The sequence below is a fragment of the Chlamydotis macqueenii genome, chromosome 5 (assembly GCF_036417535.1).
Source record: "Chlamydotis macqueenii isolate bChlMac1 chromosome 5, bChlMac1.mat, whole genome shotgun sequence".
Taxonomy (NCBI): domain Eukaryota; kingdom Metazoa; phylum Chordata; class Aves; order Otidiformes; family Otididae; genus Chlamydotis; species Chlamydotis macqueenii.
Window position 1 is genome coordinate 15,895,905 of NC_141560.1, and position 23,342 is coordinate 15,919,246.

The 23,342-nt window shown below is 34.8% G+C and overlaps 1 protein-coding gene across 1 annotated transcript in view; it reads left to right on the forward strand.

The window, feature by feature from the left end:
• The window catches only part of ATG2B (autophagy related 2B), a 49,182-nt gene extending 27,888 nt beyond the window's left edge, over positions 1–21,294 (forward strand). The window contains exons 24-42 of the mRNA XM_010116949.2: positions 64–170; positions 442–534; positions 1,383–1,453; positions 2,445–2,521; positions 2,754–2,924; positions 3,404–3,545; positions 4,463–4,665; positions 5,672–5,898; positions 6,402–6,510; positions 8,370–8,564; positions 9,159–9,260; positions 10,748–10,826; positions 11,676–11,880; positions 12,587–12,656; positions 13,596–13,678; positions 14,159–14,280; positions 14,474–14,628; positions 15,851–16,000; positions 16,801–21,294. Of these exons, the coding sequence (XP_010115251.2) occupies positions 64–170; positions 442–534; positions 1,383–1,453; positions 2,445–2,521; positions 2,754–2,924; positions 3,404–3,545; positions 4,463–4,665; positions 5,672–5,898; positions 6,402–6,510; positions 8,370–8,564; positions 9,159–9,260; positions 10,748–10,826; positions 11,676–11,880; positions 12,587–12,656; positions 13,596–13,678; positions 14,159–14,280; positions 14,474–14,628; positions 15,851–16,000; positions 16,801–17,031 (2,592 nt within the window). The 3' untranslated portion in view covers positions 17,032–21,294. The remainder of the gene's footprint in view (positions 1–63; positions 171–441; positions 535–1,382; positions 1,454–2,444; positions 2,522–2,753; positions 2,925–3,403; positions 3,546–4,462; positions 4,666–5,671; positions 5,899–6,401; positions 6,511–8,369; positions 8,565–9,158; positions 9,261–10,747; positions 10,827–11,675; positions 11,881–12,586; positions 12,657–13,595; positions 13,679–14,158; positions 14,281–14,473; positions 14,629–15,850; positions 16,001–16,800) is intronic.
• The last annotated feature ends 2,048 nt before the right edge of the window (positions 21,295–23,342 follow it).

The following is a 23,342-nucleotide window of genomic DNA, read 5'->3' on the forward strand; positions in this document are numbered from 1 at the left end:
GCATAATTGTTTATTAATTTGACAGATATCAAAGTATTATAATAATATGTTTGTGATTTTTAGATTTTGTATTTTTTGAATATTTCTGATGAGCCCGTTCTGGGATATAATCCTCCAGCTACAATTACAACTTTTCATGTACATCTGTGGAGTTGTGCTCTCGATTACAGGTAAATAAAATGCAAGTGTATGTCACTTGGTGGCACTGCAGCTATGTATTTATTCTTTAGGAATGTTAAGAGTTTACATATGGTGAAGAATATTTATTTAGGCTTGTTTGGAAAATGTACTTAACCGAAATCCCTTAAACTGTAAGCAATTTAAAGTAGGATAAGCTCTTGCCTAAGCCTGGGAAGATCTATTTAAGTAATCTATAAGACTTTGCTTGCGCTTCTAAATAAGTGCAGAGTATTAATTTTTTTTTTCTGTATTTGTTGTTAGGCCCTTGTTTTTGCCAGTCAGATCTCTACTTACTGTTGAAACTTTCAGCATTTCCAGCAGCGTTGCAGTAGATAAATCCTCTTCTACTCTCAGGTATAGTTTAAATGATTATGAAACGTGGAAGCTCCTGTAAAACTTGTAATGCCTGTCTGCTTTTTTGACATAAGAAGCATTAGTGTTGTGTAAATGATCACACTGGTTTGCATCTTCTGAAATATACTTTGCTCATGTGTAATCCTTCTTATTAAGTTAAATAATATTTTTTGTTGTGGTTGGATTGTTTGTTTTGGTTTTTTTTTTTTTTTTTTTAAACAACTAACAATTCTGCAATTTTTAGTACTATTGAAAGATGTCCTGAAATGAAATCATGTCTATTGTGTCTATTGTGTTAATTAGTAGCATCTTAAGATTATTTAAAGGTTTGTTATTTGGAGACAGTATATTAATTAAGTAAATATGTAGTGATTACTGAACATCTCTGTAACTTCTTAATAATTTTTCTTGCAACTTTAATTGAATATTCATTTTATTATGCCTGTTCTGATGTGAAACATCTGACAAGTTCCTTGTTTCTATTGACAAAACCTTAAAAATGACCTTTGAAACAAGTATGTCTGTTACTTCATTGAAAATTTAAAGAGAAATTAAAAGTGTTGCTTCTGTATGCCAAAAGCATTACTTTTTATTCTAGGAAGGATAAAATATGTAAACTGAAATGCAAATAAAATACAATTAGAGATGGTGAAAATATCTTGCAGTGGTTAATTACCAATGGATTTGGAAGTTTTGAAAGGTTAAAGTGAAGAGTTTGGATTTAGGATATGCTAGGTAGATTTGTGTTTTGAAATATTTTTTCTATACTAGTTTCTTTTGTCTGATGAATTGCATGGCATTTCTATAGTAAGTTTATTTCACCTTTTTTTTTTTTTTTTGTCTACTAGGATAATTTTAGATGAAGCTGCTTTGCATCTCTCTGACAAGTGCAACACTGTTACAGTGAACCTCCATAGAGGTAAGGGTGTTTTAGATGTAACTAATGAAAGAGCCTAAGAACCTAAAGAAACAAAATTACAGGCATAATCAGCATATATAAAGGTAATTGGAAAAGAGGTCTGAGGAGATAAGGAGCAGCAAGTTGAATATGAATGAATAATGGAGTGTTGATGAAAACCTGAGTGTTCTAGTTTGGATTTGTGGATGCAGAGGTATGTCAAAGAACAGCAACTTGCAAGTCCTTTGTTTTCTTGTTACAATTCCATAATGGGTGTTTGAAAAAAATCTGGAGTTAGCACAGAAATAAATCTTCATAGAAGAGAGATCTCATTTTATGAGATATATATTCTAAATAGTTGAACTTGAAACGTGTTATGTGGCACAGCATTCTGGGTTCTGAAAAGAATGATACCGACTAGTTTGCTCTCATTCATATAGTAACAGCCTTTAAGGATTGAGGAACTTGAATCGATATTTAACAAATGAATTGGAGAAATAATGAAACTCTGTGCCCACTAGTGTGTGTATTTAGCTTAGGTGAGAGATCTCTAGTGGAGGACAGAGTAAAGATATGCCTGTTTTCTTTAAACAAGAAAGAAGAGGAATAAGTTATTCATGGTACTGAAAGATTAATACAACGTGTAAGTGTCCTCTCTCTCACTTCAACTAAAAAACTGCTAGGATTCTTAGTCATCCAACTTCTGCCTCTGTTTCTCTAACTCACACAGATGGGATGAAGATAACTGTCTTAAAAGATTACACTGCACACAGATGGTGGCAGTGGGAGTGATATATTGGATTGAGAAGATTTGAGTTCTTGATTTGAATAGCTGAAACTTGAAATCTGAGAGTAATCTAATAAGGAAATGCAGAGATATAAAGAGTTTGATAAAAAGGTCCCTTTTTATGCTCATGCTATTTCTAATGATTTAATAACGAAAATACGTAGTAGGGATGATGTCTGTTATTAAGTCTTAATTTTTTTTTTTGTATTACTCGTTGTCTTTTAGATTATGTACGTGTTATGGATATGGGACTGCTGGAACTAACGATTACAGCAGTAAAATCTGATTCTGATGAGGAAAGAGTAAGTATTTAATTACAAGTAAAATAAAATGTAAAATCTCCATGACAGGCTGTGATTTGGAAATTACTTTATTATACTTAGAATTAAGGAAGGTTTTTCAATATACCAGTACTATTTTAAATCCCTTTTGACTAGTTAAGTAAATTTAATTTAAAAACAACTGTGTATAGATGCTATTTTTGTGGAACCTTATGTTGATTTGAAGTGTATTCTTTTTGTTGTTGCTATCTAGACTAAACCACGTTTTGAGCTGCACTGTTCCAGTGATGTAATCCATATTCGTACCTGCTCCGATTCATGTGCTGCACTAATGAATCTTATACAATATATTGCAAGTTACGGTGATTTACACCCGCCTACTAAGACAGAGATTAAACGTGGAGTTAGCAAGCCAAAAATGAAGGTATAAAATGGCAAAATAATATCAACTTAACTTTATGCTTCCTGGTCATATGTTTTAATTTTGATAATCCCATTCTATTTCCAAAGAATGTGAGATTTCCTGCAAAGAAATTGACAGAATGCATCAAAGTTAAAATATATTTGAGAGTAAAATGCCTTTTTTTCCCTGCCTTCACTACTTAATATTTTAAAATATTTTGTGCTGTTTACCTGTTGTTTTATTTTTGTGTCCTGGAATTTCCTCCTTCAGATACGTGAGCTGTCCGAGTACTCTGATGATCTAAATACCCTGAACCATAATGTTCTAACCTACTTTATGAATCATATAGCTCAACGTTTCAGGTCACTTGATTATTTATAAAGTTATGATGTTACTTCTTACAGTTTGAGCGGTGTATCAAGCCATTCTAGCAAAATTTTATTCAGCATGATATTGCAGTTGTCTTTAAGATGTAACTATGTATAGTTTGTCTCCTACAGGTAGAGACCTTTAGCCAGCCATCTTCCCATGGACCAGTCCTTGCTGAATCAGAGCAACAGATTTTACGGGATTTGATGAGTGATGCAATGGAGGAAATTGAAACTCAACAGACTGCTTCCACTATGAAGCCAGAGTCTAATGGTAAAAATTATCTGGAGGCATAAGTACACATAAAGTACAGTTTTTCTGGAAGGGAAATGGGATTGAAAGTTTTTTGTGGGTTGAGATGCTGCAACAAGAATAGGAGCGTACTTCTGATGTCTGAAGTCTTCAAACTATCCAACAGATTCTTGCTTTTAATTACAGTAATGCAAAAGTAATTTAAGATTCTAGACAGATACACATTACTGAGATGCTGAAAACAGCAAGGAAAGAATCTGACTTTGTGGGATTCTGTCCAGACCCCAAATACTCTAGGAGTATAAGTTAGTATGGGTATAAGTTCGTGCGACATACTGCAGTGTGGAGGAATCAAAGACCTGTACTCTGTACTAAGGCAGTCCAGGAGGATGGTACAGAAAGAGTCACAGAAAACTTTTAGCTATGAGGAAATCTTTCAATTAGCAGATAGAACAAGATAATGGATTTTATCACGGGATTGTGGCTTCTGTATCATGGCTAAGGATTTTGTACTGCAAATAGAGAATTTCACTATTTTCATTATGTCAGGTCCTCTTTTTGATGGTGGAAGGTAAGCAGTCCGTGTAGTACTGAAAGTTATTGATGCTGTATTCTTACTACCAGAATGGGAAACTTCAACACAATTTTTTTTTTTTGTACCCATGGGTTTTTTTACAAATAGTTTTTCTGTATTTGTCAATTCATCTCTACTACTAACTAGTTATGATTATATTGTAATCACTTTCAGTTGTACGGTGTAGATTAATTTTTGAAAATTGCATTTCATTTATAGTAGGAATTGATTCAAGATATAATAAGCAAATTCCCTTGATGTAATTAAAGTAACAAATTTTGGTTAACCGCAGTTATTTTCTTCATATTTTGTAAAGATTTTTCCACTGAAAATTGTTTTTTCTCCACCCCCCTTCAACTCCCAGGAGTTTTGGATGACAGATCTCAAACTCAGGAGCCATCTTGCTCAGATCTCTTCCTGTTTCCAGATGAAAGTGGAAATGTCTCACAAGATTCAAGTCCCACTTATGCTTCATTCACTCATCACCTGATAAATGAGGCCATGGGAGATGTTCCTGCAGAAAGTGATGATTTCTGCATTCTTTTTGCACCCAAAGTTGCTGTTGCTGTAAGAAGCTTTGAAAATTACTAAATTATCCATATATAAACTGAATTAGAGAAAAGCCTATGTAATACCTGGACAAATTAGATTGCATAGCTTTTTCTGATTGCTAAATGGTATTTTTGTCAGTGGGCAGAGCAGCAGAAAAATAATCTTTCTGTTTGAGAGGACTTAATGCATTGTTACTGCTAGGAAAGAATGCAAGTATTTTAAAATACATATGATTTTTCTATATCTAAGCAGTATGTAATTATTTTTTAATTTAAATGTTACATTAAAATATACTGGCAGTTTTCCTATGTTTTAGTCATGTTTTATGATTGCCATTTTACTTACAATAATGGCATAGTTAGAAAAAAAAATGTTTTAAGCAAAGTACAGTATTTATCAAAATAGCAGCTTTGCACATCTTCTAATCTTTTATTAATTTCTCTCATAGTCTAAGCTTTCAGTGCTTTTATGGGCCTAAAATCTTTGTCAAACCTCAGAGAAAAGCTTGTGTATCACTTTACACTACTGCCTGTCCACTGCATTAAAAGATTTAGGAAACTGTACTCAAACTCTTTGAAAGCAGGTTGTGTTCATGTTTTTCATTGTATCTCTGGCTGTATTCTTGTTAATAGACAGAAGTAGTTCTGCATGCCTGATTAGAAGCTATATTTGTCCAGTTATCTTAGAGCTTGTTTGTTTCCAAAAGTGCTAATTTGGTGGCTGGGGCTCTTCTATGGCTTTTTGTTTGTTTTCAATTTGTTTTGTTTTGTTTATGGTTTGGATGAGGGATTTTTTTTTTTTTTTTATTTTAACTACTACTCAGCTTCTAGTTTATTTTTTGGTGCTTTAATCTTTAAGTTACTTTATAAGAATCATTCCTAAACCAAGCCTGTGTCATATAAGCTTTAGAAGACAGCACAGAATAGTTTATTTTCTTTTTGTAGAAAAGAACTAGACATTTCAATAAAGCAAGCAGATTTCACCTTCTCAATGCTATATAATTTTATTTTTTTTAAATTAGGAAAAAGAGGAAGAGCCAATAATAAAAATCATGGTTGATGATGCAATTATCATAAAGGAAAATCACTTCAGCCAGCCTATTAAAAAAACAGACACAAGCAAAGCTCCCCTTCATTTTCCTGTTCCTCTGGTACGCTATGTTGTAAAGGAAATCTCTCTTATTTGGCATCTCTATGGTGGAAGGGATTTTGGGACTGCGCCACCAACATCTCCAGCTAAAAGTTTCATGTAAGTGTTTGATGTGTATTTTTCCTGGGTCTTAACCTGGAGAAGCCGAGTTTGGTTTTGCTGGTTTTTCTGGGGATGGAAGAATGCATTTGCTTGGAAGGGTTATAGTAGAAGCTGAATTTTCCTGAAGGGATTTGGGCTTAAGGAGCATCAGAGATTATCGCTATGGTAGCTGGAATCTGGTTTTCAGGATGTCGTGTAAGCTAAAGATTAATAAATACTGTCACGGCCAAAATTAAGGAAATGTTTTATCAATGTGAATTTGGTGGGAAGCATACACCTGGCATTCTGGTTAAGTATGCGTTATTTGAACAATAAAAAGAAAGTGGTTAACAGTAACACAACTTCCAGGTTTTTTTATTTTATAGTATTTTTCTCTTGTAACCATTAAAATACTAGTAGGTTATATCCAGTGAAACGTACACACTTTTAGTGTTAGGGTAGCAATGAGATAGCTTTAAGTTTAGTCTGCGAAAGTGTATTTTTCTTTTTTATTTCCCCAGAAGTCCCCATAGTTCTCCTTCGCATACACCAACAAAGCATGGACGGAGTACCGCATGTGGGGGGAGAGGAAGAAACCCAGACTTCTTGATGGAAATACAGTTAAGCAAGGTGAATAACAGAAGCTGCTTCAGCCCTGACTGTGATATCTTTAGATGTTATTTCCGTTTGGTAACAGCTTTCCGGTAGGATTTCTTCAATTAGTATCTATATTAAGCAATTACTTTGAAGGTGATGAGCTTAGAATTTGTTAAACAAAAAATCTATTTGTTCTTCTAGCACAGTATTGTTTACTTGCTAAATAAACATGTTTTGAAAGGTAAAGGATATTTATTATAATATTCTTAAAGTCTCTGTTTATTATAACCACATTTTACAACTGCTGTTCTGTTTTTCTGTCTTCAGTTCTACTCTGAATTGATACACCTATTATTGAATTAAATGTTCTAGCAAAATAAAGAGGATGTAGAGATGTAGATGTATTGAGACACTCAGTGTTTCAGTTGATGATAACTGGATGTTAAAAAGCATCCAGTTATATCACTGTATCGTTCCTATATTTTCCCTAACGTATCTAGCACCCTTCAGGCATAAGTATGTTACTGTTGTTTTTAAGCCTGTGCTTAGCTCTAGCAGAGAAACCAGATGCTTGATTCTGGCGCCGTGAAGAATATTGGCAATGACTGAACAAAATGTCATGTTAAATGGCTCAGTAACAAAACTTTCTTAAAATAAGGTTTTCTAAAACATTTCCATAAACATGAAAGGTACTACATAATACTAAATGCTTTTTGTAGTTTATGTGTGTTTCTAGAGCTTCACATTCATCCCATTAGAACTTCAAACTTGCCAGAAATGTTTGATACTTATTTTTGCCTTTTCTAGAAAAGCCATAATATTGCTGTAAAAAAAGAGGAAAAAATCCATATAAAAACTTCCCGTGTGTAGCAATTCCTAAGTATAGCAATCTCTCTTAATCTGCAGGTATTTAATGAGTTGGTGTTAGTACTGAGGCATAAAGTCTGGTTTCCCCCCCCCTACTTGTACCTGTAACTTGGTACAAGGTTTCATAATAATAATAATAGTACTGTTGAAACAAGAAGTGAAGGAGAAGAGTGTCAAAAATGTGAAGTTTCCGAGCAATGTTTATGATAAACGTCTGTTTCTCTTTTCAACACTCAAAATGTTCTCTGTCACATGTATCTTGAGTACAGGGCACTTCAATACAGTGTTTCCTGACTTCTCAGTATGTGGCCAGTAGAGGCCACTGTTCTGCTTGCTAGGTGTGCTGTGCTTCATTACATTGCAGGCAAGGACACTGTGGGGGTTATTGAGACAGGGAATGATTTGTAAGGTAACCACAGGTCTTTGAAAATCAGAACTACATCAAGAAGTGAAGAAAATGAGAAAATTCAGGATTCTTTGGAATTTAAGAGAGGTGATGGGTTAGAATTTGCATGGACTCAAGTGAGTAAAGAAAAAGGAAACTGAGACTGGAAGAAGTTACGTGAGAAGTCTGCTGGTAGGGTTCCTAAGTGTAGAAGGTGCAGGATTCAAGAATTGCAAGATTGCCCAATACAAGCTTCAACATAACGTAAGAAAGATGTCAGGACGGAGAAAAAAAAAAGCAGAGTTGATACTAAAACAAAAGGCAAAACTTGTTCTTTGTCTTACACTGACTCTTTGTTGTGGCTCGAATTTGCATCCTAAAATATGAACACGTACTCAACTAGAAATTGGAAGATTTCTATTGTTAGACACGCAAAAACCTGAATAGTTTTCAGAAATGCTAGTATTATTCCTGTAAATGTAAATTAGTAAACAGCTTTTGAAGTTCTTATGTGTGGTGTGGTGCTTTCTTTCTTTTTTTTTTTTTTTTAAAATGTTTTAAAAAAAAAGTAGTATTCTATTTTTTTAAGGATTGTTTTTCAATGAAGCTGATTATGCTTGTTTTCTTTCCTTCTTAAAAGGTGAAATTCCAGCATGAGGTATACCCTCCAGGTGGTGCAGAAGTTGAATCCAGTCTGTTGGAGCAGCCAGTGTCACGGCAGGTTTTTATTGTTCAAGACCTGGAGATTAGAGATCGCTTAGCTACATCACAGATGAATAAATTTCTCTATCTCTACTGCAGTAAGGAGATGCCCAGAAAAGCACATTCAAACATGGTACAGTTATGGAATATGTTAATCCATTGTAATTGTAGTGGCTGGACTGTCATTGTGGGAATCGTGTACATTTCTTAGTCTTGCAGAAGAAGGAACATGAGGTCATGGAACATTAAAATAACATAACTTGTTGATAGTTATCTGCCTGACTCTTTGTGGATATTAAAACTAATTAAAAGTTAGTTTGAATATTAGTATGTCAGGTATTAATATTCTTGAAGTTTTATCAGTTAAAAAAATAGTAGATGTGCAGGAGTACTTTAGTAACTTTCACATTTTGGTTTTGAACAAACATCTGCTTGTATGACTATGACTAGACTTTACACATGCAGAGTTGTAGTTTTATGATATACTCTAGTCTTACTGGTTCTATAAATTATTTGTGAATTTGATTTTTGGGGTTTTCTCATTTTTATTTTCTTTTTTAAAACATCCGTCATTAAGTTATTTATTCGTCAGTGCTAACTTTATAATTGGTAAGTGGAATTAGATTAGTACAGCGGTTTTGCAGTAAATGTTTTCCCTAGCTAGTGTTCTGAGATCTAGTAATTGTGAATGTTACTGATTTTATTTATCTTGTTGCTTTTTTTTCAGTTAACAGTTAAAGCATTACATGTCCGTCCAGAGTCTGGCAGATCCCCGCAGGAATGTTGTTTACGTGTTTCACTGATGCCACTTCGCCTCAATATTGACCAGGTTGGTTGTGCCAATACAAAAAATTAAAATCAATTTTTATTTATTTAAGGATATGGGGGTTTTTTTTTAGGAGATACTTGTAACCATCATACACGTTTTATGGGATTGTTTTCTTGATTTGGTACCTTTTATATTTATGATCAATCACATATATCTTTGGATCTCTGTCACTCTGTTTATATCCACATTAGAACTTGCCTTCTGCTTCGGCTATTACAGAGAATAGCCTTTTTTATTTTTAGTTAAAACACTAAGAATATCTATAGACCTTGCTGTTTACTCAATAATACCAGTTTACCTCCTGAGACTTCTGATAATCTCAAATGTTTTGAAATCATGGCCTTTAAAAAGCATATACTTATTCTTGAATGATCTTGCTTTGTTTGTTCGTGAAGTGGCTTTGGTGTTTTTAAGTGAACAATGTTAATCATTAATCCAGAAGCTGTTCACAAGATATTAGTCAAGAGCACTCAACACTTGAGGACTGCTTCTATACTCTTAAGGCTTTGATCTCACTGTCAGCTGCAGTGGCTTGAGGAACAGAAATGGGAGAAATTGTTTTACTTTCTTTAGCAAGCCTTTTCTGTTTCCCTCAACACACATTAGAGACCAGGTTTTCATCTTACTATTAGAAAAATTGACTGTATAGGTTGTAATAATGTCATATAGAAAAAAAAAGCATGGCAATACTGCCATCTAGTGAGGAAGTATCTCCCCTCTTGATTACTTTTCTAAGTCTTTTATCTTTTGTACTATGAACAAAATTCACCTTTAGAACTTCTGCAAAATTAACCATAACTTACTTGGAAGCACAGGGCTGCAAGTAGTCTTGTTAGAAATTCATGTTATTGTTAATTAAGCTGTCTGCTTATCAACTGGAAGTAAAGGAGAAGAAAGTCCAGATGTTATTAATGGTAGGATGAACGAGGCACCAGTGTGATGCATCTGTCAAAAAAAGAAAATGAGATATAATAACTTTTTGATACATTAACAAGAAATTAACAGCAGAGATATTAATGACTTTTAATGAAGCAGTGGTGAGATTTGATCTGGAATAATTTGTCTGACATTGGCAGTGTTAAGGATGAATATAAACTCTACTTGAATACCCTTTTATTGGAAATCAGAGAAGAGTTTGTAGCCATTAAAACACTTGGGTTCTAGAACAGTCTCCAAAATGAGAGTAGAGATAGAGATGATGAAAACAACCCTGGAGTTTTAAGGCAGAGCTAGGTAGATTACGAAATCTTATTATATGTAGCAGGGGACAATGACCAAGAGGCTTCTGTCCTAGATTTCTATGTGGCTTCTGCACTTGATAAAGGATCAAAAGGAAGAAATGTGTTTTGATTCATATCCATGTGGAAATACAGAACTAGAATAGTAGATAATATTTTTAAAGAATTGAGTGGGGTTTTTTTTTTGGTTTGTTTGTTTGTTTGTTTGTTTGCTTTTTTAACCTGGTTGTATTTTATTTTTGACATTAGGATGCCTTGTTTTTCCTGAAGGATTTTTTCACTAGCCTCTCTACAGAAGTAGAACTCTTAGTTACTCCAGATCCTGAAGGTATACTTCTCAAAAATCTTCTTTTAATGTGTATGTATGTCTATAAATTCACCTGTGAATCTTGTGTGTTAAAGAATTCATAGAATCATAGAACGGTTAGAGTTGGAAGGGACCTTCAAAGGTCATCTAGTCCAACGCCCCAACTCATGTTAGTGACCAAAACCCAACATCAGTAACTAATTTGCTAGAGAACAGAAACTTTTAGTGTTTTAGTTTTGTATTTTATAAATATCAACAAAGATCTTCAACACTTGGAATCTCCATTGTATAGAAGATTGCACCAAAATTGGAGCATGTTTAATAAGAACTTACTAACAAATTTAGGACTATGTATATAGTATTAGGAATTATTATTAGATAAAAAGATACATTACTTAATACCTCTTGCATAAAAGAGTGTGTCTCTCTAATAGCTTGAAGTTGTGTAACCCCTAGAGAAAGGAAGAGAGTTCAAGATTATAAATAAGCAGTACAATGTATGTATACAGTTGAAGCAGTACTTCTGATGAACTACACCCTCTAATGCAAAAACCAGTATATATTGAAAAGCATATTTCCTGTATTAACTGTATTTGTGAGTTTGTTAGTGGCTACACTTTACTTATTTCTGTTGAGATGTCATACTGAAATAGATAGGTAATGAAGTAGTCTGCCGTACTGCCATTAGAACTAGATGGATTATTTATGCTTGTTGTAATGATTTATATTGATAAGATATTGTCTTACTAAGAGAATCTGAATATTATCCTGCTAGTAATTCCTTATTAATAAGTAGTAGAGCTCACTAAGGACACAGTAATTGTATAACCATAATCTTTTTGTAATCATTGTGAAAACTTCTTATCCTAGTTAAAAAGTCTCCTGGTGCTGAAGTTACATGTAGTTTGCCCAGGCATGTCAGCAGCCTTAAGGACCCAAGTCCAGTCATTTCTTTCTCATCACAAAAGCAAGCAAGTGAAAATGGTAGCATTGATTCCATGGATGTGGTTAACGGAGATGATCATAATTTCTTACAAGAAGTGACGTCATACAGTGACCAGCCAGTATTTTTCAGGTAAACTTTAACTGCAAAATTTCCAGTGACACACAGCTGTTCTGCTGAATGTTTTAAGGAAGTATGATGATAAACTATTCAGACTTTATGACAAGGTGCTTTTTTGTTTGTTTGTGTATTGACTGATTGTGGAAATCAAATGTATTTATATCTCTCAGCAGAAGGTAACTAATGATTTTTTTACTAACTTTTCCACAATACTGTACACAAGAAAATTAATTAAAGCTCTGCCACATACAGAACAAATGTTTTACAAATAAATAAAAAGAGTAGTCTTACATTGTCATGTCTAACAATGTAAATTAGATCAGACACAACCAGAGATGAGAGTATATAAAGGAAAAGCTTATAATGGGAGAGGTACGAGATTGAAATATCTTAAGGGAAACTCTAATGTAGTACTGACTGGGAAGTGATTATACAAATTACAGACCTGCAGGATCAGTAGCACATTTGCAGGACTATGAAATTTATTATAAATGCTAACCTCAACTAGATGTTAATAAACCAAGAAAACCTGAATTTGCCATTGTATTTCGTACATTTATTCTGAAGTGCTAACACGTTAATTAGAGAATTTATGGTTCGCAGAAAGGGGTATGGCATTCTATTCCAGAAGGGTAGGAAACTATGGGTTTCTTTTTGGATGGTTAATTTTATTTCCTTTTCATGTTTCTTACTGTAAAATTTCTTTTGTATATCCCAGAGAATTTCGTTTTACATCAGAAGTTCCAATACGGCTCGATTACCATGGCAAACATGTATCAATGGATCAGGTTTGTGTATAATGCTGATGTTGTAGAACAAAAAATTGATGTTTGTTTTGATTTCCCTGCCCCCCTTTCCCCATGAGTTTGAGGATATTTTTATGCTCCCCACTCACTATTGATGTGATACTGAGAAATATTTTAAGCTTCAGTACAGCTTAACTCTTTTTCAGCCTTTACTTAGAAACTAGGAGATTGATGCTTCAGGTATGATTAACTGAGAATGAGATTTGAAAGTCACATTTATCAACTCAGTGACTGGCAGGAAATCTTTCAACACAGCTGTGGTGCTCCTCAAAGGATGATCCCACAAACTACTGATGACAGAATTGTGCATTTTATTTTCTTCCTCATTAATGCCAGAATAAAGTATTGTTTTATTTTTTTTTCTCTCCTTGTTTCCTTCCCTTACAGTCTAGAAATGTATGGGCTTCAGGGGCAATGGCAGAATCTAACAGTTCTTTTAAAAATGTGTATTGGTTACTATACTGAGTTTACAGAGCAGATCTCAAAACATCCTGTTTGCACAAAAAGATTTGTACTCTATCATGGCAAATCATTAAGAAAATAGGGACAAGTAAAAGCAGCAACTTCCTGAATTTGCACTGCTGCCAAAGAAATCAAAAGGTGAAATAGCAGCTTTAGAATGCCTGGAACACACTAATGCCAGAGCTATATTTATATAATTTGTTATATGTTAATATTTCTGAAGAAGCCCTCTTGTATCCAGATGTTTTTCTTAGAGTAGCCGATTAAGCCAGATTCAATCTTTTGCAAGTTTTCATGTAACGTAATTCATAGCACTGTAATGAGTAGCATTTTGGAGATGGAGATCAGTTTAGACAGAAATATCCGCAATAAGAGTTGAGATGATGATGAAATGATTTCTCACTTACAGGTTGTACAGGATGAGTAAACTCATGTAATAACAAAATATTTCCCTTACAGGGGACACTAGCTGGGATTCTTATTGGGCTTGCTCAGTTAAACTGCTCAGAACTAAAGCTGAAGAGACTTTGTTACAGACATGGGTAAGTTTATCAAATTGTAGATTAACATTGGTATTGCAAATTGAACAAGTTTATGGTGAATAACTGAACATAACAAGCAAAAAGCAAATTCTGTGATAATTCTGTGCTTCTAAAATTGAAGACGCTTTTTGACTGTAAATATTTCTTGATACTAGTTTTTGTCAAATATATAGTGTTTGAAAACTATATATTTTCAGGACAGTATTTAATATATGTGCTAGTCTTGGTGCTAAACTCTTAATTTTAGTTATATGTTTATTTCTTATTGAACTGGATGTGATTGTGCAGTTTTGAACTTCTGTTTTAGGAAGCACATACACATGAAAAGCTTGTGTTAGCCAACAGGTAACAAAACATGACACTTGAAAACAGGTTTCCTTCTGTTTAAATGACATCTTTGTTTACTTTAATGAATAATGCATTTATCTTACCAGAAACTGTATGTTCCTTAAAAAATATTAATAATTTTATTTACTTCAGTTTATTAGGTGTGGATAAATTGTTCTCCTATGCCATCAGTGAATGGCTTAATGATATAAAGAAAAATCAGCTACCAGGAATTTTGGGAGGAGTAGGGCCTATGCATTCGCTAGTGCAGTTGGGTAAGTTAATTCCTATTTCTATTCAGACGCGTATGGCAGTTGTTTTTAAAAAAAAAAAAATAAACAAAACCAAACAAACCACCCTCCCGCCCCGCCTCCCCCAACAATGTTGATGCTTCTTTTCACTTCTTCTCAAGGCATTCTGCTTATCTAAGAGAACTTTCTAGCTATGGTGTTCTGTCTTCATTTTCAGTCCAAGGTCTGAAAGACTTGGTATGGTTACCAATAGAGCAATACCGAAAGGATGGCCGTATTGTCAGAGGCTTTCAAAGAGGAGCAGCTTCCTTTGGTACTTCCACTGCAATGGCAGCTCTGGAGCTAACAAACAGAATGGTTCAGACTATACAGGTATAGTGTATTATTACTTCTGGAGTTAGACATAAAATGAGAAGTGTTGCTAGCTAAGTGCTCTATATTAAGCTAATATCTTAATGCTATATATTTAAGGTTGTGACCATGTCTTAAAAAAAAAAAAACAGCTGTATGAATAGGAAAGCAGAGACTGGGCAAAGCTTGCAGCAGTCTGTGAGGTGAGAACTATCGCATCAAATGCAATGGTTAGAAAATTGTGTTAAACTAGTGCTGTTACATGTTTCTTGATGTCTTTAATGTATTACAATGTACAGTTTAAATACAGTTTTACTAAAATACTCAGCTGCCCTAAAAATATCACTGATACTGAGAAAGATGAGTTCTTTGCACATGTGGATTTTCCAGTAATAGAAACTTTTAAAAAATGTTAGTTTATCTGTGCTTATTTTAAAAAACATAACCAAGCACAAAACCAAAAAAAACAAACCAAACAAAAAAATGCCTCAAAACCAATAGTAGTTCTTTGGATGTACACAAAGTCTATAAAGGATTAAAGTGTTAATAAATTTATGTTCCTTAATGTAAAATAGATAATGAAAACACACTTTTACCACCTAATTTTGCAAAAATTGTAGGTGTGCCTAAACTTGAACATATATAGTAAAAAAACAGTGGCATTATCCACATGAGTGGAATTATGTGTATGCCTGTGCGTTTGTAAGAAAAACATACTGTTGATCAAATGTTTCAATTTCTATCTTGAGTGTTTTGTACAGATAGAGGATGCCTTTGAAGGAATGGCAATTAGGGTGGAAAAAAAACCCTACGAAAACCTACAACATTTGTTCTTTCTTTATGAAACTTAATGCATAATTACAGCTGCACACATTCCAGAAGTTCTGGAACCTTAATCTGATACTTTAATCTGGTGTAAATTAATATTATGCCCTAGGAAGCATTTGTATACTCAGAGGATGGTCAAACACTGGAACAGGCTTCCCAGAGAGGTGATCGATGCCCCAAGCCTGTCAGTGTGTGACAGGCATTTGGACAATCCCCTTAACAACATATCTTAACTTGGTCAGCTCTGAATTGGTCAGGCAGTTGGACTAGATGATTGTTGTAGGTCCCTTCCAACTGAAAAAGTCTCTTCTGTTTGTGGAATTAAAATTCTTTTATTTCAGTTATGCCACCCTGTTAGTAGTTTAAATTTGCTATGAGACTTCATATATATTTTGCATTTGCTCCTGATCTTCAGGCAGCTGCAGAAACTGCGTATGACATGGTATCACCAGGGCCTACTTTTATTGAAGCAAAAAAGATCAAACGATTCCCTCGCCATCGTTTAGCTCATCAGCCAGTAGACCTACGTGAAGGTGTAGCCAAAGCATACAGTGTAGTAAAAGAGGTGAGTGCAAAATTGTCCTTAACAAAACTTAAAAATTATTTCCTAAGCAAATAAAATATCAGGTGTTAGTTAAAGCTGACCAAACGAAGAAACGGATTTACGTTTTGAACAAGACTGCCTCCATCAGTAATCTTAAACCAACAGAAACCTTGCATGGAAAAATCAGAGAAGCAGAAATAAAATAAGATGTTATGCAGGTAAACATGAATAAGACTTCAGTGTTCTACAGTTGTGAAGGCTTACAGTTATTCTGAGACATGTAAACATGATTTCCTGCCCTGTATTGTCTGTCTGTAACCCCCACCCAGTTACTATTATTAATTCTGGAGTTGTTACAGTGTAAGCATAATGCTGGATTTAAAACATGTGAAAGCTCTGTTTACCATGACAATATATTAACAATTAGAGTGCTGACCTATTTTTATTGTACTTTTTGTATTGTCTTTTCAGTTAGTTGCCTGATATCATGTCTAGGAAGTTAGGTCTCAGCTGGGGAGTTTTCACTCGATTCTGTCATTTTTTAGTAGCTCACATTATCTCACATCTTCTTCCCTTACACACAAGAAGTGCCACCGCAAGTTACATGAAATATTTTCATCTGTAAGTTTATTGTAGTGTTATTTTAAGCCTCATTAGAAGAACTAAATAATTTTTGTGTCAATATAGTTGTACTACAGTTATCATACAAGTCACAAAGATGATAAATGCTGAGCAGTTTGTTTCTCTTAAAATTAGGAGAGGTTGCTCTCCCCCCCCCCCCCCCCCCCCCAGTGTAACTAATTGATGTTAATTTCTCGTAGGGGATTACGGACACAGCCCAAACCATCTATGAGACTGCTGCTCGTGAGCATGAGAACAGAGGAGTAACTGGAGCAGTAGGAGGAGTCCTCCGCCAAATTCCACCAACTGTGGTGAAACCTTTCATTGTTGCAACAGAGGCAACCTCAAATGTTCTAGGTGGAATGAGAAACCAGATCAGGCCAGATGTTCGTCAAGAAGAGTCTCAGAAGTGGCGCCTTGGGGAGGACTGAGATTATATATCTGGCTCAGCAGGCAGGTAGCAAGGCTGGAAATGCAGAAGGTTGTCGTGTTGGCAGCTTTAGATGGAGCTCACTTTGTTTTGTCGTGCTCATCTCAGGAACAAATGAGGTTTTCAGCTGTTAGCAAAACATCCAACCAAAAATATTTATAAAGTGAAAAGCAAATTGGTACTTGCTTATGCTGTGTGCTACCATACATTTGGTAGATAGTGCCAAACATAGCAAAGCATGCGCTGCCAACTCAGAGACATGCTTGCTCTATTCTGTTTACCATATTTTTCTTGGTAGATTTAACATCCGAAGCAGTAGCCTGTATGGTGAAACTAAGCATACTTTAAAGATGTTTTCTGAGCATAGTCAAAGAACTGTCTTCAAAGGACTCGGCAGATGCTCTTCACAGACTAAAGGATAAAAGTGTTCATTGTGGACAAGGGACATGAAGGCTATGTAATACGAAAGCAGATAAGATAATATCATTCAGTGGTCATAAGCATTGCTTTCAGCGTGGCATTTACAGCAAGGGCAAGCTTGATAACCATTCAGAATTTAGATTCAGTGTTGATACACCTATGAACAGGATTTGTTCCTAAATACTAAATGCCTACTTTTGTGGGTCTTTGAAGAACCTGAATGTTGCAGAAATATTCTGTTGTGTTGCACTTTAAAGGATATGGCCTGTATATTGTGCTTTTTTTATAGTGTGAATAAAATGTAATGTGCATTATCCTTTATGTGGTTTAGAAGCTTACACAAATTATTCAAAAGAGCATCATTTGATGATGATCCTACAGAAAAGTGTCTTAAATTTGTTTAAACTAATCATGTGACATATGCGAAAACACTTTTGTCTTCTGTTACACTAATTGCAATGCTAAAAATAACTATTCTTCAGGAAAACAGCAGTTAAATATTATTGTGGCCAACAGTTCTTTGTAAGAATGAGAAATCCCAAGTAAAGTAAAAACAAATTGTTTCATAATTTCATAGTTAACATTCTACACAGACTTTATTTTAGTGATCTCTTTTATTTAAAGTTCATATTGTTGCAAAGTTGCTGCTCTCACAAGATGATTTAAATTGTGTGTTGTCAGTTGTTTGACAGTGAGTATTTGGGGTAATTTAATTTGAACACGGGATGGGTGGTGAGAGGATTTAAAAAAAAAAAAAAAGACAACAAAACTCAAAACCGAAGTTGGTACTGACATTATTTACAGTTTAATATGTGACCAGAGTCTCCGCAGAGCTTTCTTAAGCAATTGACATTATGCCATTTCTTGGCAGTTAAAAGGCTCAGCACTAGCTCTGCAGGAATATTTTTTTTCCCTTGTATTAACAAAAACTAGAGGATAGAAAGTAAAGACTATTCTGAATAGAAATAGTCTATTCTCAATAGAAAATTTCAACAACTTAACACTTCGGGTGACTAGCCAGAACATAAGACTGTCATAGTCCTGAGCTTGTCATAAGTGGGAATCCTACAAATATGCTATGTGGAAATTCTCCACAGAAAGACACACATCAGACTTCAGCCTCTAAGAGTGATGAGGAAGTAATTTTTAATACCTGCCACTAGCAAAAACTTTGTTGATGAGCCTTATAGGACAAATAGGAGTCTATGAAGGAAAATAGTTACTGCTTGTTCATCCTGATACTATACTAGCTGTTCCTGAATACCAAAGAATCTGGCTGGAGGGTAAATGATTTGAAAATGTCCCCTCTGCTGGGACAACTACAGTCTACTTTATTATTTTTCATAAAATGAAACTCCAGTTACAAACAAATTCTTGCATTGGGTGACAGGTGATACTACAAAGTCTAGTTTTCTTTCACTGGAATCATCTAGGTTGTGGTATGCTTTGAAGACTTGGTTATTTCAGTCAAACAACTTGCTGTAAGCAGAAGGAGATGCTTGTGAGACAACAAATACCTGCGGATTTAATGACATGAAATATTTTCTGATGTAGAAATACTTGATGCAGTGCATACTTCTGTCCAGTAACTAAGAGAGCTCTGCTTCAGTGAGTGCTCAAAGCTTGAGCATTTTGCACAGGAATGAGTTCCATGTTTGTAATTTGGCACCTCCTGAATGCCTTCTCAAGTGGCGATGAGTCAGTGCAAGTAAGTAGCAGTGCATCATTTTAATTTGCATTTACAATACTATGTAACTTCAGCTGGTCCAGTTCTTCCAGTTAGTTTGAGTATACTGTAATGGTATAAATCTACCTATTTTCTTCTTTTTTGAGATTGCTGAAAAGGAGCAGTGGCATTTCACTGTTCATTTCATTTTCAATTCTGTCATGATCTGATGGTACTGCACTGCAGTTAGAATATATTTTTATATGAGGGCATGCTATCAAGGTAAAACATTTTTATAAAGTGTCTTTCATTGTCAGCAATATAGATTGTACAAATTTATTAAACTTCACTTTTCACTATGTAAACCCTTGCATTTACTGCTTGCACTTTATTGAGTCTCCTCAGTGAAATTGATTTAGTTTTTTTTCCCAACATTTTATTTTTACAAGCAGTTTCTTAATTTTTGGATGTTTATTCTGCATTGTTTTTCAGTTGTAACATGATCTTTCAGTGTTTTAAATCTTTAAAAAAAACCCCCAAAACCACAGAACTCACAAAACTAATCTTTAAATTAGGACCTTGTTTTCAAATGCATCTTGTATGGAGCGTCTTCTGTTTTAAATCAAAAAGTATATATTGTGTATGAGAAGGGATTCATCAGATGCTCTGCTCAATACCGTAAGAGTGTTTAGGCACTTAAAAAAATATACAAAATGAGATTTGACTCTGGACATATTTACTGGAAATGGAAGCCTATGGATGCATTGCTGTATTTTTTGTTAGCATAAGGAGATCTGCAAAAATATTGTTGTACTTGAATTTTCCATTGAAATCAGTTGCTATAGAAACTAGCACTTCTCGTGTTTGTAGCGAGTGTAACCTGGCACTGTCCATGTTTAATGTGCAAATTCTCTAACAATGAACTGACCGACACTACTACTGCTCCTACTATTACTTGGTCCGATACTGTCCTGATAGACAAAACTGTCATCTTGGGTTTTCTTAAGCATCCTGGCACTTCGGATATTAGAATGATGAACGTCTGGGAAGTACCTGAAAAGAGAGAGCCATCTTTGGAAAAAAAAAAAAAACAAAACCCATGCTTCATAAGAACCTTAGCAGTGACTGAGAGCAACATCACATCCAAGCAGAGGCAGCTTCCATTTTTTTTTTTCCAAGATCAGTTGACAGTTCCTGAATACCGCAGCTCTTTGGCGATGCGAGTACCCTATGCGTGCTTGCCTAATAGTAAGCATTAGGTCAGTCGCAAGTGAGTTCATATGTGCTGAAGGGATGTGTCTGTTTTTATTTTCTCATTAAGTGGTTGCTGGTGAACATCCATTGCTTGCTTTCATTTACAGTTGCTTAATTGAGTTGCCAAGAAAGGTTGCTTAATAAACCAAAAAGCTGTTAAATAGTTGTGAACAAGACATTCTTACTGAACATGATCCATATACCTGCAAATGTGATACTGATTTTACTTAAAATATTGAAATGTATGCATTTTGTAAAACAGTGAAATCCAGTAATTTGTTTAGAGTAGTTAAATACTTCTAAATCTTTTAAATATCCTAAATCTCACAGCAATATAAGCATTGTCAGAAAAGGTGTGGGTGTTTATGTCAGTTTGGATCCCTAGTGTGCGTAGTTCTCTCAGTCTCCAGGCCTCATGGTTTAAGCTTCTGACAACTGTTTTAAGTTGCTCTACATGCTGAATCTTGTTTACAATTAAAAAATTAGATACTGCAAATTAAGTACATAAATACAAATCATGCATTTGTACTGGATTTCTTAATAGTAAGGTAGCTCAGACAGAAACACAGCAATTTGTGTATATGTTTGTGTATATTTTTTACATTTTTGCATTTATAGTAGTTTTGTGGTATTGTTTGTATATAGTTTGCTAGTGTAAAGAATATAATCTCATGAAATAGAAACCACTGTTGAAGGGAACTGACTATTTCAACTTGAGTTATTTTGCTTAAAGTTCTCGTCCCCTCAGTATGGCTTTGAGAATTATTTTTGACCATAATTTATATGGCACCAAAAATGTATATTTTAGCTTATTAAAATGCTGAAAGGCCTGAGTGCAAATAGGTTGTCCTGTTAAATATGTTTAATGGAAAAATCCACAAATTTGTAACAATACACAAATAAATATCTTAATTTGTTCCTTGAGTTGGTTTTCTCTGCCTATGAATATAACTAATACAGAAAAGAGTCTCCCAAAGTAGCAAGTTAACTGTTAATTTTTGGCATTACAGTTAAAATCTTAAACAAAGTTTTATACTGGGGAGAAAAAAAAAACAACTTTAAAATTGCACGGAGGTTAAAAGCTAGGAAATAAATTAACCTTGCTAATGCAACTTTAACCCACCTCTGTGCGTCACAAAGCGCTCCTTAACTGTGATCACAGGCTGTGTCTCGCATAGGGCCATTGCCACATTTAGTTACTGAGTATGTATTTCCTACCTCCATATTCAGTGGAGATCTTAAAGCTTTGTTAGCTTCCAAACGCTGTGGAGAACGTGAAATAATTCCTTTCAGGATGCTTGTATGATGCCCACTTTGCAGGCATGTAGTTACAAGCGTCTGAGAAAAGATCTGAGAAGGCTGAGTACTGGGTATTGTGAAATACTGGTGGCAGTGTCAGATCCCCGAATGATGAGACACGTGACAGGTGAAAATAACTTTCTGCTGTGTTTTGTAATGTTCTTAAAGCTTAGTGAAAAAAAGTCACTGAATAATTCCTGGGTAACTATTCTGTCAAACAGTAATCTTTCAGTTAAGAAGGAAGCCGACTCCCACTCTGTGCAGCTACTTCTCTCCCTTTTTCAAGAAAGACCTCATGTGAATTAACTTACAATTTCATTATTTTGATTTAAAAGCTCTTCTTTTTTTTTTTTTTTTTTTTTTTTTTCTTGCGCTAAGGAAGTTTTGTGTAAGCAGAATGAGACACAGTTGTGTTTGTTTTTGTTTTTGTTTTTTTTCCCCTTTGCAAGCAAGGTAGACAAGTTTCTTTTCCAAATATTGCTCATAAAAGTGACCAAAGATATTTTAACAAATGCTGTGCTGAGGGGAAATGCGGACCACAGAGGATAATTAGGGAATAGCTTGAAATTAGGCATTGATCATTCCAAGAATGAATGAAATATTAGAGGAATTTGTTTCACATGTACTCAGTGCTTTCTTTCATAGATCAAAAGTGATAAAGCTGTGAACTCCTCTGATTTGCAGTCTGTGCTTCCCTGGATTTCTGAGACAAATCTGTCACGTGTAAGAAAACAATTACATAAAAGCTACCACTAAGTGTTAGTGGTTCTCTGGATTTAAGTCTTGCCTTAATTCAAGCTTGTATCTGCATGGCCAGAGTACCAGGCTTCATTTTGCTCAGATGAGCCTTAGGGAGATGATACAGGATGGCACAAGCTAGATTTGCAATTTCTTTTTGTTATACTGAGGCATACCAAGGATACTCCTGATGTCTCCAGGTTAGTCCCAAAAGCTGAGAGTGAGACTCCACAGCCTATGAAATCCAGTGAACTGAGAATTTATGGGAAGCCACAAGTATGACATACTGAATTGGAACAACGTTAGCTGGTGTCCTTGAACTGCATTCCAAATTGAGGATGACCCAGGTGGAAGTGTTCCTTTTTCTTTCTTTCCCTCTTTTTTTCTTTTTCTTTTTCTTTTTTTTTTTTTTTTCTTTCCCCTCCTTTCCTGTTAGGGATTTTTGTTAATAACCTTTCAAATATGATATTAAGTGATTTTTCTCTGCCAATTCATATTTCTAGCAAATAGTGGTTTAAGCCATCTGATATTATCATAGATGATAAAAGACTGCATAAAACTGCTTTTTTTTTTTTGTGGCGGATAAACAGATTGCAAAGCTATTTTGTTCTGAAGCAGAGTGATTAGATGAAATCAGAATTTACTGAAGGGCAACAATGAAGTATTTAGGGCCCCACAGGCAAGGAAATAGTTCAAGCTCCTTAGATGTTTGTCATGAGGATTTGTGAGATGGTTATATGTAGCTTAATTCTGTTCCCAGGCTCTCCTTTGTGTATCTAATTATTTGCTGTGTTGTTGATTTAATTCTGTACTGGGAGCGGGAGCATCAAATTTGGCTCTAGCAGGCCAAGTGTGGAAGCCTCCAGGGAGGAGAGGAGACGTGTACCTGTGTAAGCATGTGGAAAGGTACTTCAGTTTTGGGGTTATGAACTACC